The 15,380-nt window shown below is 41.5% G+C and overlaps 2 protein-coding genes and 1 long non-coding RNA gene across 5 annotated transcripts in view; 2 read left to right on the top strand and 1 right to left on the bottom strand.

Moving 5' to 3' along the window:
- Positions 1-304: 304 nt before the first annotated feature.
- On the top strand, positions 305-8,699 carry cir1 (corepressor interacting with RBPJ, CIR1). Its single transcript, XM_061692636.1, has 10 exons — positions 305-455; positions 2,679-2,773; positions 3,268-3,341; positions 3,850-3,863; positions 3,970-4,022; positions 4,099-4,147; positions 4,375-4,495; positions 6,203-6,309; positions 7,018-7,103; positions 7,806-8,699. The coding sequence occupies exons 1-10, from the start codon at positions 384-386 to the stop codon at positions 8,302-8,304; spliced, it is 1,170 nt and encodes a 389-aa protein (XP_061548620.1). The 5' UTR covers positions 305-383; the 3' UTR covers positions 8,305-8,699.
- Positions 8,700-9,746: 1,047 nt separating this feature from the next.
- sp9 (sp9 transcription factor) lies at positions 9,747-11,929 on the bottom strand. 2 transcript variants are annotated; one of them, XM_061692664.1, is made up of 2 exons: positions 11,789-11,929; positions 9,747-11,652 (listed from the first exon to the last, which is right to left on the bottom strand). In XM_061692664.1, exons 1-2 carry the CDS (start codon positions 11,807-11,809, stop codon positions 10,363-10,365), a joined length of 1,311 nt encoding a protein of 436 aa, XP_061548648.1. In that variant the 5' UTR covers positions 11,810-11,929; the 3' UTR covers positions 9,747-10,362. The 2 variants fall into 2 exon arrangements, with proteins under 2 accessions (XP_061548648.1, XP_061548650.1); XM_061692666.1 differs by having other exon boundaries at positions 9,747-11,649.
- Positions 11,930-12,171: 242 nt separating this feature from the next.
- The window catches only part of LOC133410963 (uncharacterized), a 59,901-nt gene continuing 56,692 nt past the window's right edge, over positions 12,172-15,380 (top strand). For both annotated transcript variants that reach the window (XR_009769601.1, XR_009769598.1), the window contains exons 1-2: positions 12,172-12,237; positions 14,653-14,744. This is a non-coding gene — a long non-coding RNA (uncharacterized LOC133410963). The remainder of the gene's footprint in view (positions 12,238-14,652; positions 14,745-15,380) is intronic.

Below are 15,380 nucleotides of genomic sequence, written 5' to 3'. Positions count from 1 at the left end.
GCATTTTTTCAACAAAGAATAAACGTGCATTACAGTAGATACCTAATACAACCGCTAACGTTACAATCAAGTTCTGTAATGACATATATATTAATCAGTAAATGTGAAAATGCAACGTACGTCACATCACATCATTATTCGACTGACACATCAAATTTAAAAGCTGAGTTAAAACTGGACCATCTTAAATTTACAGTAAAGTATTGAAACAATATGCTTGTGTATTCACTATTTTTCCCAGGCGACAGAAGACATTCTACTAAACACATTGAACGCATCAACGACTTCCGCTTCCTTCGAGTTTACTTCCGGGGGGAGCGAGGCAAACGGGTGTTAGCTGAAATCTCGTTTTAACCCTCAATAGACATTTTAGGTTATCAGCCATGGGGAAGTCTTTTGCCAACTTCATGTGTAAAAAGGATTTTCACCCTGCGTCGAAGTCGAATATCAAAAAGGTCAGTAAAGGTTACCGTCGCGGAATGAAGCTCTGGGGTATACCGTTTAGTTTACTAGCAAAGCTTCCTTCCTTCACCTGGTTTGAGTTGCAGCCACTTGGCATTTAAAGGGCCAAAAATGGATTAAAAGCCCGATAATAGCTTCATTATCGGCTATAAGATTAATTAAGAAATACAGTGTACGACAGTCCAGTGCTTCACAACCTTTATGGCGCACATATTTTACATGAGAAAAATGTCACCGCACACCACCAAATATAAATGTCACAGGAAGTGCAATTCCAATGAAGTTGGGACGTTGCGTTAAACATAAATAAAAACAGAATACAATGATTTGCAAATCATGTTCAACCTATATTGAATTGAATACACTACAAAGACAATATATACTGATAAACTTTATTGTTTTAGCAAATAATCATTAACTCAGAATTTTATGGCTGCAACATGTTCCAAAAAAGCTGGGACAGGGTCATGTTTACCACTGATGTTCACCTTTTCTTTTAACAACATTCAATAAACGTTTGGGAACTGAGGACACTAATTGTTGAAGCTTTGTATGTGGAATTCTTTCCTATTCTTGCTTGATGTACAGCTTCAGTTGTTCAACAGTCCGGGGTCTCCGTTGTCGTATTTGGCAGGTGGCAAAAAAGACTGAGAAAGTTGAGGAATGCTCATCAAACACCTGTTTGGAATATCCCACAGGTGAACAGGCTAATTGGGAACAGGTGGGTGCCATAATTGGGTATAAAGGAGCTTTCCTGAATTGCTCAGTCATTCACAAGCAAAGATGGGGCGGCGTTCACCACTTTGTGAACAAGTGCGTGAGAAAATAGTCGAACAGTTTAAGGACAATGTTCCTCAACATACAATTGCAAGGAATTTAGGGATTTCATCATCTACTGTCCATATCATCATCAAAAGGTTCAGAGAATCTGGAGAAATCACTGCATATAAGCGGCAAGGCCGAAAACCAACATTGAATGCCCGTGACCTTCAATCCCTCAGGCGGCACTGCATCAAAAAACGACATTAATGTGTAAAGGATATCACCATGTGGGCTCAGGAACACTTCAGAAAACCAATGTCAGTAAATGCAGTTCGGCGCTACATCTGTAAGCGCAACTTGAAACTCTACTATCCAAAGCAAAAGTCATTTATCAACAACACCCAGAAACGCCGCCGGCTTCTCTGGGGCCGAGCTCATCTAAGATGGACTGATGAAAAGTGTTCTGTGATCCGACAAGTCCACATTTCAAATTGTTTTTGGAAATTGTGGACGTCGTGTCCTCCGGGCCATAGAGGAAAAGAACCATACGGACTGTTATGGACACAAAATTCAAAAGCCAGCATCTGTGACGGTATGGGGCTGTGTTAGTGCCAATGGCATGGGTAACTTACACATCTGTGAAGGCACCATTAATGCTGAAAGGTACATACAGGTTTTGGAGAAACATGCTGCCATCCAAGCAATGTCTTTTTCATGGACGCCCCTGCTTATTTCAGCAAGACAATGCCAAACCACATTCTACACGTGTTACTTGCTTGGCTTCGTAGCAAACGAGTGCGGGTAAAAAAAAAAAAAAAAAAATCTAAGTTAATGATTATTTGCTAAAAACAATAAAGTTGATCAGTTTGAACATTAAATATCTTGTCTTTGTAATGTATTCAATTAAACATAGGTTGAACATGATTTGCAAATCATTGTATTCTGTTTTTATTTATTTTTAACACAACGTCCCAACTTCATTGGAATTGTGGTTGTACAGTGTATGTATACGCAGATAATAATAATGTTGACTCAATTTACTCACAAATTTACTAATTCAGTGTGCATTCTGGCCCTTTTTAATTGAATACAACGCCATTATCCTGTTGCATAAATGCAACCGGTGTGTTACACAGGTTAATTGTCCTTTCTGCCATGTAGTAGAAGAGCATTACATGTTCTGCCTGTTACTATACGTCGCTGTTATAGATGGATGAACAGAGATTATTTAACATTATTTTGATTATTAAGTGAAATTGGATACACTGATTGGGAATCTCAGTCTAGCCATTGGCATTGCCCTTGAATGTCATTCAATTGGTATTTGTTAGCTAGAGTTTTAGATTAGCACTACTGTTGGCATGCTTGTAGAACAGAATTTACAATGTATGAATGCCAATGCTGTACACTTTCCAGAAAATTTCCCAAGTGTGATCCTCCTTTTCCTTGTGCAGGTATGGATAGCCGAGCAGAAACTCACTTTCGATAAGCGAAAGCAGGAAGACCTGATGCAGGCATACCTGAAAGAGCAGGACACCTACAACAACAGGTAACTCCTAATGCACTGTTGTTGTCTTTGTTTTTGAGTCATGTATTTTACATCAACCAATCTCCCCAAAGGAGAAAGGAATGTAACATAAAGTATGTAATGATGCTCTTGTCTCAATCTACTCACAAATTGGCTTACTCGGTGTTACATATGGGCCTGTTTAGTTGAACACAAAGCTGATATACTTGCAGGATCTGGAGAAAGACGCACACTGAGATCTGAAATGAGGAATTTCGGACCATTTAAGTAAAATTGGAGAATTTCCTCAGACACATCTGATTATATCTCTTTGAATAGATTAAAATAGAATAGGACATTATTGTCACTGTTACAGCAGCAGGAAAAATCAGTAAATTATGTCTAGCACAATAAGAATAATAATAGCACAGTGGTTGGGAATCACTGCCCTAATAAATATCACATTGGTTTAAATATTTCACAAAAAATAACCATAATGAATATTTGAGTGCTCATTTAGTTTTCCTCACCTTTAGGGTGTTGATGGGGGATGATCGTGTTAAAAATGGCCTCAATTTCATGTATGAGGCTCCACCAGGAGCGTCAAAAGGTAAGTAACCTCGTCATCATAACTCTACCAATTCTATTTGTATACCGAACAAAAATATAAACTCAACAATTAGATTTTTGCGCCTATTTTTCATGAGCTGAACTCAAAGTTTCAAAACGTGTGTGCGTGTGCGCGCACACACAAATACCTCAAATATCTTTCATGAATCTGTTAGTGAACACTTCTCCTTTGCCGAGATAATCCGACTACATCCTAAAACTGCCCACAATAAGGCTGCTCTAAAAGGTGCAGATTTACTACATTAGTCACACCTGTGAGATGGGTGAATTATTCCGGCAAAGGAGAAGTGCAAACTAACACAGATGTATACAGATTTGTAAACAATATTTGAATGAAACAGACCTTTTGTGTACATAGACAAAGTCTTACATCTTTGAGTTCAGCTCATGAAAAATGGGCACAAAAAAGTGTTGGATTTTTACTTTTGTTCAATGTTCAGTCCTAACACTTGCTTTTCTCTGCTGCACAATTCCTGTTCCTACTGCAGAGGAGAAGGCAGAGGTAAAATTCATGGAGCTTTCCAGTCTCTTTATGGGCTTCCTTAAAATTGTGTTATGTTATTTATTATTTACAAGCTAAACTCATTTGTATCCCATTTTTCTATAAGGAGGGAGAAGAGGAGTACAAGTTTGAATGGCAGAAGGGAGCTCCTAGAGAGAAGTAAAACATTTTTTTTTCTTTTTTCAAAATCTATAATGCTCTAGTTATTTAACCAGAATTGTAATTATGTTCTCAGATATGCTAAAGATGACATGAATATCAGAGACCAGCCTTTTGGAATTCAGGTATTTTGTTGTCATTTGCCTGCGTACCAACAAATGTTTGTTAAATTTCATGTTAAAGTTTCCTATTGAAAAATATTTAATATTTAAATCTGCACTAAAGAAATGTAAACAAGACGACATGGCATTGCGTGTTATTGTCTCAAGTTGTCAATCTACTTAAGTGTGCCAATATGGTGTTTCGGAAGCTAAGTTAATTGAATACATGCCAAGCTGTGTTCATGTTCAAGGTGCGTAATGTGCGCTGCATCAAATGCCACAAATGGGGTCACGTGAACACGGATAGAGAATGCCCTCTGTTTGGACTGTCAGGCATCAACGCCAGCTCTGTGGGTTCAGAGGAGACGCCAGGTACACGTGGATCGCACTTGTTTTACACATTACCTCTTACATTGGTTGTGTGGGAGTATTTTGTAAGGCATGCAAAATTAATGACATTCTGTGATGATGCAGTGTTTAGATCTTACAATTTAGGACAACTCATTCTCTATGTGTGTGCGTGTGGGGACAAGGACGTGGGGTGATGGCACAGGGGAGCATGTTTCATCAAGAATGGTGTCGTAAAAATGGGAGGGTTTTTTCCACAACCAGTGCACTTGACAGAAACATGTACTGTACAATGGATATAAAAAAATCTACACACCTTTATTGAAATGCCAGGTTTTTGTGCAATGAAAAGAAAGAGACCAAGATAAATCATGTAAAGACTGAAACCGTTGATGTCACCCATTACCTGTACAACTCAATTTATTATTATTATTATTTTTTTGAAATCTTTTTTTAAACAACTGCAATAATGAGGCTGCATGATCATGCACACTGTCTGGGAATGTGGCAGTGTTCAGAATTGACCAAATTTTAAAGTCATGTTAAATTAGAGTCAGCACACACCCGACACCATTTAAAATGCCTCTGATTTACCCCAAATAAAGTTCATTTATTTTAGTAGGCTTTTCCTGACATTTATTTTACTTTCTAGCAGAAGCCTGAAAGTTTGCTCAAACTGACTGCTACAGATTCTTCGACATGCGTTTGGGAAAATTTGGTTCCGGTCCAGTAAAAGCAAGGTTGAACTTTCTGGCCTGGCCGCAAGTCCGAAAGTATGTTTGGCGCAAACTGCTCAACACCAAAAAGAACACCACACTTGCAGTGAAGCACAGTTGTGGCAGCCTCATGCATTAGGGCTGTTTTTCTACAGCTGGAACTGAGGCCTCAAGTCAAGCTGGAAGGAATTATGAATACTTCAAAATTGCAGTCGGTGTTGGAACAAAATCTTCAGGCTTCTTCATATTTGTGTCTGTGGTAAATACTGTAACTATTGTGGTTAAATAGACCCTTGCTGTCCACTGTTAAAATGATTGATAAACGCTAACACAATGTTTATTACAGTGGTTCTTGTTTGCAATTATCTAAAACTGTGATGCAAACTAGTCAACAGTGTTTATATTTAAGACACCAACAAGAAGTAAAAATACTAGAAACACAGTTTTCTGTATTACAAAGCAGTTCTACACCATTGCAAACTGCAACCACATTAATAAAACATGTTTGTGTTTTACGATTGAATGTTAGATCTCTTGTATTAGATCAGATGTGCGTGTGGATCTTACCCGTCTGTCCTCGATTATTATTGTTATTTTTTTTAAATTCAAGTTACAGAATAATATTTGCAGTGAGTGGAGCTCATGTCCAACACAAAAGATTTCGGGAGCTAAATCTGTCACGTTTTCAACCTTGAGCAGATTCATAGTTGTGCTGTCAGCGAGTAATAATGTTTCACTCCGGGAGAGTCCCGTCAACAGCTCGATTTTGCGGCGCTCTAATGGCCGTCCTCCCTGCGGAAGAAGAAAAAAAGTAATCATTATGTATTGTGATTTCCCCCGAACCGGTGCTTTGCCAGAACATGATATTGTTTGATTTGCTCACCCAGAAGAGGAGTGACTTGATTTGATGAGACGTCCCGTTAACAAAGCCGCCCCCAAAAGTCCCACTGCGGAGACGGCTGCGGGCGACGGTCTGCCATCAATGGCGCTGTGATGCTGTGATTTGCGCTAACAGGTCCCTCCATGCACCCCTCCGAGCTAATGGCTGAGATGCGTAACAGTGGCTTTGCCCTGAAGAAATGTGTCCTTGATCGGAGCGCAACCGTTTGTGATACAGCACAGGTAATCGTCTCACGCAATCATTTTCTCTCTCACACACACACACACCCACACACACACACAGATATTGTAAGAACACACCAATTCTCATATCCTTGAAAGAGGGCAGCCTAACCTTTGTTAGCCTGTGCTAACAGAACAGAGCAAATGTCGTGTTTTAGCATTTTGATTCAAGAGTAACTAACTGCTAGGGCATAGCGAGTTCATTAAATTATAATTTTAGCGTGATGTGAATGTACAGCTCTGGAAAAAATGAAGACCAAAAAGCCACTGCACTGTTTTTGCTATTTTGACCATCATTTTCTCCAAATAAATGCTCTAAATCAGTGGTTCTCAGTTTTTATTACAAGCATAGGTAGTGCTGTGATTTGTGTGTGAAGAATGGGTGATGCTTGTAATCAAAATGTTGAATTTGTATTTTATTTCAGTAATTCTCTTGCATACCACTAGATGGTGCCCACGGCCTATTAGCCATACTCACACGACACTTGAGAAGCATTTGTATTTGGAAGTTATGTTGTCAGTTGCTTACAGAAAAAAAGCTAAAATGTTAATTTTATTCAAATATATAACTACAAATCGCAAAATAAGTTGGCCTTTACTGATTAAAAAAATTACAAATTTTGTAGTGGTGTCATTTTTTTCAGAGCTGTATGTGTTCATCGTGTCGTGAATAAACCCAATTTTTATTTATTTGTATTTATTTTGAAGGAATATGTTGCGAGTGACCAAGAAGGAGATCCTGAGGTGGAATTTTTGAAATCTTTAACAACAAAGCAGAAACAGAAGCTCCTCAGGTAAGAAGAACATATTTTATACCCATATATGTTCATGCTTAATATTTTTCTAAATGTGGTTGAGTATGTTGATGTAAAAGTGGTGTTGGGATATGATTTATAGTTGCCATATGCTTTGTAAAGGACTACCAGATCTAAAATACAGTTGCATCTCAATAAATTAGAATATGGTCGCAAAGTCCATTTATTTTAGTACTCATACATGACATGGATTCTTTAAAAATGAGGGAAAATACTTTTCAGAGGGCAAATTTCTGCCTAATTTCTACATTAAATAACATTTGCATTGTTTCTTGATTGTTTATTATGTAATATTGTAGTTTCTAGAGATGGTGAATGTCGGGTTTTCATTTGCTCTGAGCTATAATCAAAATTATGTGCATAAAAAATAAATTATGGAATATTTCACTGACTGTGAGATGTACTTGAAAACAATTCCTTTGTTTTCAAGTATTGTAGAACACAGCGTAGTGCATCATCCAGAGAGGTGTGTCTTTATTATTTTGTTTTCCTTGTCAAGCTATTGCTATGATGCAGTGCAGTTCCTCACCACCGCAAACTGCAACCACAAGTATAAACATGTTATTTAAAATAATACCTCTCTCACCGCATCAATCAAAAGCACAATTTTTGATACAGACTGTGCAGGTATACCTAATAGTGTGGTTGTATGCGGCATCAACACTTGTGACTTATCGACAGGAAACTCGATCGTCTGGAAAAGCAGAACTCCAAGAAAAAAAAGAGTAAAAAGGAGAAGAAGAAGAGGAGCAAAAGGAAGCACAAGAAAAAGCATGAGAGCAATGACAGCTCAAGCAACAGCAGCGACTCATCCAGTAGCTCCAGCGACTCCGACGGCAACTTCAAGAGCCACAAGCGACAGAAGAGCAAGAAGAAGGCGTCCTGCCGGGATAACAGCGCCGAGAGGCCAGATCAGAGCCGCCAGAAGTCCTCGGCGAGCCCTCGCGCCAGAGAATATCGACAAACGTGGACGGAGAGAGGAAGGAGCCCGGGGGAGGAATGGAGGAAGAAAAAGGAGATGGCAGAGGGTGGTCGAGAACGAAAACGAGAGCGGAGCCGCAGCGGCGAGAGGGCCAGAGAGCGACACCTCAGAGGAGATGCTGAGAGGAAGAGAAAGGAAAGGGCGGCGGGTGACAGGAGTCGAAGCAGAGACAGAAGCAGGAGCAGTAGAAAACGCTGAGGGCTGCTTATACCACGCTGGATGGACATTTTTCTTCGACAGGGCTTAAGAAGCATGCATTTCCTTTTCCTACCAGTAGAGAGAAGCAGTGGATAAAATATCAACATCCGCTTCACTTTACTGCTGTCAATATTATACACAGTTAGCATGGTGAGACGGCCTCGAGAAAGTGAGACGGCTTCTGTGGGTTACTGCAGGGTTTTTTTTGTTTTTGTTTTGTTTTTACAATATAATCCGTCATGTTTTAGACAGCTTTTGAGTCATATAATTGAAGAAAACAAACAAAACTTTTAATTTACAAGTCATTGTGTTGCCTGTGTTAAATGAATAGCGTTCGTTGTGATTGGACAGAGTGCAATGTTCTCGTTATTAAATAAATCATGTTTGAATATCTACATTAGGATTTGAGTCCTTTTTTTGTTGTTGTGTTGACGTGCACCACGTACCCAACATTTTTGTCCACCGTACTCATGTTATTTTAATTTTCTTTGCTCCATGTATTGTAATATTTCAAATCAAATATTTAGACGACAAGGAAAGTAAAGACTAGCGCAAGGCCGCCGTCAACCTTTTAAAATAAATCAAAATGGGGTGGTTGATGTTTATTTTGCTTCCATTTAAACTGGCACAGAGGTGGAGCAAATTTATTGAAATGTTTGCATACAATTTAGTTGATGCCACCAATTAAAATGGGTATTTTTCGAGTTGTGTTGATCTACTAAATATTTCAGTCACTCTATTTCGTTTATTTGTACACTGAGGAAAAAGTACTTAATTTTCTGTTGTACATGATTAAAATGTGGCAAACTGACGTATTTCCCCCCCTATTTTCCTCGAAAAAAATAATCAACGTAATCGAAAAGACGAAACAACTAATGTACATGTTCAAATTCAAATGACTTTTTCGGTCCAGTTTGTGTTGCATAGCTCCGAATTTTGTTTTGAGTCCAGTTTTATTTGACCACTGACTTTCAACCTGCCAGCGTGCACACTGTTTAAAGAAAATAAAAAATAGGCCACTTTCTTTACATTACACCCATTTAAGTTTAACATTTAAAAAAAAAAAAAAAAAAAAAAACGAGGGGACCGTGTGGATGAAATGTTTTGAGCAGCCGGACCCGTTTTGAAAGACTTTGGACGCTGCGCTGACCAAACACAAAAGACGTCTGAGAGCATCATTGAACCTTTTCAATTAAACATTTGAGTGAGCCCGGCAAGAAGCGTTTTTCAGCATTTGCATCTGACTTCTTGCCCCTTAATCTTTATTTATTGAGAGAGAAGAAAAAAAACAAAAACGATTGTGCAATATTACTGTAGAATTTTGGATTTTCTGTTAAAGAAACCGCTTAGTAACATCACGTGAACAAAAGCTCGCTTTTAAATTAGCAAGACGCGAATCCCTGATCTGAAATACAAGAGACATGGGGTTGCGCATGTGTCCAAAGTTATAATTAATAGCATTTAACAGCATTTGCATTTGGCCTTGAAATGCCTTTTTTACGCCACATTAAGCAATGACTTACTCTATAGGGGGGAAATAGTCAGTCATGTTGACAATTAAAAATAAAGCCCAAAAATCGATGTCAAATTCTACATCACACAATAAAAGCCTTTTCAATGTGTTTTTAATTACTTTTTAAAGTGAAAGTCTTATAAGTGTGAATTTATACAGGTAAACATTTATATATAGATTTATTTTTTTTATAGCAACAAAAAATACAAAATAAAAACGAAAGTTTGAAGAAGCTGTGCACGTACATAGAATATCTACAAAGTGCATCGGAAAGTAAACGCGATCCCTGACGTTCAGGATGTAAGCAACACGAATGAAAACAATCCAAGCTTAGTAAGAACAATAAAAACATGAATTGAACACGTCATCGTTAGTCATATACAGGATGCAACTCACATTGTCCAAGTTCAACAGGTTTCCCCTCACCATTAAATACTGCTGAAGCGTCTGGTGGTGAGATCTTAATTGTCCCCCCATGAAATACGATTCCCTTATTAAATAAGACCCGTGCGATGCAGTTCGGATGCTGGGGTCCTTTTCCCCCATCAGGGCTCGTCGTGCGGGGACTGGTCCTTAACCGTGATCCTGGGGTTGACCCCTTCCAAAATAAGGTCCGGGGACTCAGACCTGGGGGTCTCCAGGTTGCTGGTGTCGGTGTCGCTGTCGCTGCCCTTCTTGCCTCCCCCTCCGGCCGTGTGCGTCTTGATGTGCTTGCTCAGGTGGTCGCTGCGCATGAAGCGCTTGTTGCACACCGGGCACGCGAAGCGCTTCTCGCCGGTGTGGGTCCTCAGGTGTCTCTGCAGCTCGTCGGAGCGCGTGAAGCGCTTTCCGCAGAAGAGCCAGTTGCACACGAACGGCCTCTCGCCAGTGTGCCACCTGAGGTGCGCCTTGAGGTGCGACGTCTTGCCGTACACCTTCCCGCAGCCCGGGATGTGGCAGCTGTGCAGTCCCTTCCTCCGGAGGCTGGCCCCGGCCGGCCCCAGCCGCTCGGCCTCCTGGCAGTTGGGGCAGTCGCACGTCGCCCTCCCGGAGTACCTCCGCGACGACCGCGAGGAGCCGCCCCCGGAGATCATGGCGTTGGCCGCCGCGGAGGTGTCCGTGTACGCGGGCAGCACCGTCTTGAAGCCGTCCTGGGCCAGCAGGTGCTGGCCGGTGGTCAGCAGGTGAGACGCGGTGGGGCTGATGCCCGTGGAGCTGAAGGCCGAGTGGGTGAGCGAGGAGAAATCCGCGTTGTAGCCGCTCAGCTGGGAGTGGATGGCCTGCGGGGTGCCCGAGTGCAGGGAGCCCTGGAGGGGGCCCGCGGGGTTCTGGACGTCGAGCCACGAGCCCGGGTTGGTGTGCACGTCCCACCAGGAGGACGCGCCGTTGGCCACCTCGCCGGAGATCGTGGAGTGGAAGCCCGACTTGTACCACGACTCGTACGGATGCGCCATGCCCACGCGCGGGTACAGGCTCTCCGCGGACGTGTGCACCTTGGAGATGAAGGCCGACTGGCCGGACTCCTGGCTCGACACGCTGCCGCCGTTGGAGAACAAGCCGCCGTAGTCGCTGGAGAAGGCGGCCGACGTCGGGGAAGTGGAGGCCAGGCAGAAGGCGCTGCTGCCGGCGCCGCTCGTCGGCGTTAGTCCCGCGGGGGCGCGGCTCGTCGCCACCGTGAAGCCGGGCAGGGCCGAGCCCAAGTTGCAGCTCGACGTGGATCTCTTCCACGGGTGAAATCCGCTCTTGGAGAAGGCGCTGGCGTCGGGCAAAGTGCTGAGGGGGCTTGTGTTTCCGATTTTGTTGCAGGTTGCGGCCAGCATCGCTAAAGGTGTCGTTCCAAACCGAGGCTCTTCCTGCTTGGGAACAACAACAAAGTGGCACTTTTTCAACACCACGCGTCGACAGCTACCATCATATACTCATCGCTCCGACTTGACATTCGAAGTCGGACTCGCAAAAGTTGCCTCAAGCGTCACTTGGAAAACAACTCACCCCAAGAATGGAGGTAGCCATATCCGAGTTGCGTCCTGCGGCTGGGACAATGGGCGGCGAGCTCCAAGCTGCTGGGATCCGGAGTGATCCAGAGCCTCCGTGTTGCGGCGAGGCTCAACACGGGTTCTGTTCTGGCTCCAGTTCGCCGGCACTACTTTTAGTCGGAGCGAGCGTCTTGTTTTGAAGTGGAGCTCGCCGAGCGCACGCAGCCAATCGGGAAGCGATTTACGGGAAAGCGGAAGTTGTCGGCCAATCAGAGGAGCGCGCGCGCGTTGAGACGCCACGGGCCACGCCCACAAGTCAGCCGCTTCTCAGCCTCCCCTCATGCTCACATATACTGGACCTCACTGGATTTGACGTTTTTTAATGTCCTCCCTTTATTTTTATGAATTGCTTATCGAATGTCCAACGTCTTGTTTGCTTCGTTTTGGGGGTGACTCCTCCAGGAGGTAAGGATTTCTTTTAATTGTCTCCATGTTCTTTTCTGTTTTAGAAAATGTTGACAGCGGATGACTTCATCACAGGATAAAATACGTGCTCGTTGTGTAAAAACACCTCACTTATAGACTTGTTTTTATTTTATTTATTTATTTTTTTTTTAGCGTGCACACAAAAGGGGAGCCCGAGCTACGATTTGCACGAAAACGCCCAATGAACATTGAAATTATGATTATAGTAAATATGATGCAAGTACGGTGATGAGTGGCATTGATGACTGCTTTGCTGATAGACGAACTTCCTACATAACTGTGCAGTTACGCCTCATTTACATTTATCGTGTGTATTATTATATTCTTCAAGTTTCAACATGGCTACGCAAATCATTCACACACTTCATTACATTGGATACATTTAATTGGAGGCTTAATAAATCACAATACAAATATCTTGTAAGAATAATCTTATAATGTAAAATTGCCCCGCCACCCAAACCTGTGTGAATTGCCCCCTTCTTTAAATGCTGAAGCAATTTTACTGAGAGAGAGAAAAAAGCCCACCGAAGCATGTGTATTACAGTATTCAAATGAGCATAATTATGGAGAATGAATGGTGCCAGTCAACAGAGCCTATTTTGTTGAAATAAAAATGCACACACACATTGGAGGGCTGAGTAGAAAAAAAATAAAATAAAATCCACGCTGCCAAGAAAATGACATCGTTTTGCAATCATGACAATTTTGCTAACATTATTAAATGTTGCCTTATTAAAATGAATTACATTGTGTAAAGGGGACATTTAAAAGATGGCATTTCAATTTGTATTTGACATAGGGCAATACGTTATTTTCTAATTCTATATGTTAACCATATATTTGAAAAGGGATGTGATCGAGAGATTTGAACCCGTTTATCGTAACGTGGACCCTTCACAGGGCCTTGGTAATATAAACACAATAACAAAAACGTTTATTTATTTATTTTTTAAAATTATATGCAATATATAATTCTTTATTAGATTTGGAAAACAAATATTTAGCTTGAGGACAAAAAGGGCACTTCGGGTTCTGTTTTAGCGCGGTGCAAATTTAAGAGTTGGACGTCTGGCTCAGCGTGCTCCCCATTTGGGAGCACTGCCGTGTGCCAATTAGCAGCCCATTACGCGCGATTAGATTGATCAATGTACCTTAAACAAAGGCGATGATTTATTTGGTCGAACGAAACGCTCTGCGTCCACTGTGACGAGTCTGAGTGGGGGTGCATGGAATGCATCCACACGCACGCGCACACAAAAAAACAAAACAAAATAATGATGAATTGGGACCTCCTTCTGGAGCCTGCACTTGCCTCATTCACTTGCGCATTATGACCGCCTTACTTTCTGCGTGTTCAACTAAACAGGCTGCAGGATTATTGGCCGATGTGTTTTTTTCTTTTGTGTGTGTTTTTTTTTTTTTTAAATGTGCAATTGTGCCCCCGTGTGCTTTAATTTGTGTCTCCGCAGAGAGGAAGTTGATGTGAGGACATTGAACTCATGTGTGCGCGCCTGCAGTCGAAAGCCTGTCTCTCACAAACAGTGCAAATGCGACGCGTGTGCCCCTATTACAACATAGTGAATTGCTTTTCAAGCAAATCATTGCTCTACCAAGTATTTGAACAATTTGTCAAGATGACGTTTACATTAGCGCAATTAGCCCAAGTCTTAGCATTAATGCTCTGCTATGATTGCAACAAGTAAGAAGAACGTGCATGTGTGTGAAATCCAACAAAGTGGCATATACATGAAATATTAATATGGCTGTCATTGCAGCAGACATTGCATGGAGGGCTAACCCACCTGCCACAATGTTAGGCGCACCTGCACAGAGTTTTATATATATATATATATATATATATATATATATATATATATATAAACAACTGCCTTTTTAAAGATACTCATGATACTTCTGTTTTTATTGAACTACACTGCAGCAAATTGGTAGCTGTTTATAATATGTTCTTACACCTAAGAGAGAGCTAAAATATTTGAAACACTTCCCCGCATGAGCCACGATAATGTGTTATTATGTTATGTGCCAGCCAATAAGCATTATTCCATTTGTAAAGATGGATTGCAATTTGTATGACATGACATGGTGCGTGGTGTACTGAATATAAAGCCACTGACAAATGTCAAGAAAGGAGCCCAGTTGCCACTGCAAACTTATAATATAGTACACTGTGATATCATAACTGCCCATTAAGCTGCATCGATAGCCTCGACCGCAAAATCTGGAAGCAGGGGTCGGCTCGCCATGCGGCTCCCAATGTCAACTTTCATTAAGGTGAGAGAAGTGTGAGAAATGGCTCCAAAGAAGGTGTGTGCTATGAGGAAAGAGCAGAAAATAAACATAATACGAGTGACATGTATATTGTCTCCACAGGGGAAAGGAGAAGATGCAGCCAAATCTTCAACTCTGATTAGAAGCTTTGGCACGTCACCGAAAATAGGAAGTGTGGGCCCGCCAAATGTACGGTAAGTGGAAGATTATTTATGTTGATGACAATTTAGTCAGATTGCGGCCTTCTCTAATGTAATGCATGAGCATGTGCAGTATGCAGATGCATTGTACAGCTGTGCGAAAGACGATAAGACTGGACGTCAAATGGGGTGAAACGTAAATACGAGCCGTGAATGTGGGAAGACAGCGATAGCATGATGTTCTGGCATCACATGCTTAAGAAGAAAGTCTTGAGAACTACAAACTCCACATTTAAACGCGGTGACAGTTTTTTTACATGAATTTAATTTTCATGCATGTCTATGGGGAAAATGGATTTTCAAGTTGAACAAATCTGAAATCAACTAGCATCAGGTATCGGTTTGTGTTCAACTACTTAAACCATCGGCTTTGTGTTCTCGTGATCATGATGTATGCAGTCACGTCGATGGCTTGAATTCGCCGCGCCTTAGATGGCACCCCCCAGGTCTCTTGGTCACATTAGACAGACAATATAACAATACTGAGATATATTCATGAAATGACTAATATTACTGCAGTTTACTGAGTCTTTTTTTATTTTATTTTTTTATGTATGTCAATCTTGTACTGCACCCTGGTGGTAAAGATGCGCACACAGGAAAGAGCACAATGCTAATGGGCTTTAAATT

Source organism: Phycodurus eques, chromosome 12 (assembly GCF_024500275.1).
Source record: "Phycodurus eques isolate BA_2022a chromosome 12, UOR_Pequ_1.1, whole genome shotgun sequence".
NCBI lineage: Eukaryota > Metazoa > Chordata > Actinopteri > Syngnathiformes > Syngnathidae > Phycodurus > Phycodurus eques.
The sequence above is the reverse complement of the archived record's forward strand: the minus strand, read 5'-3'. Positions and strand labels throughout refer to the sequence as shown.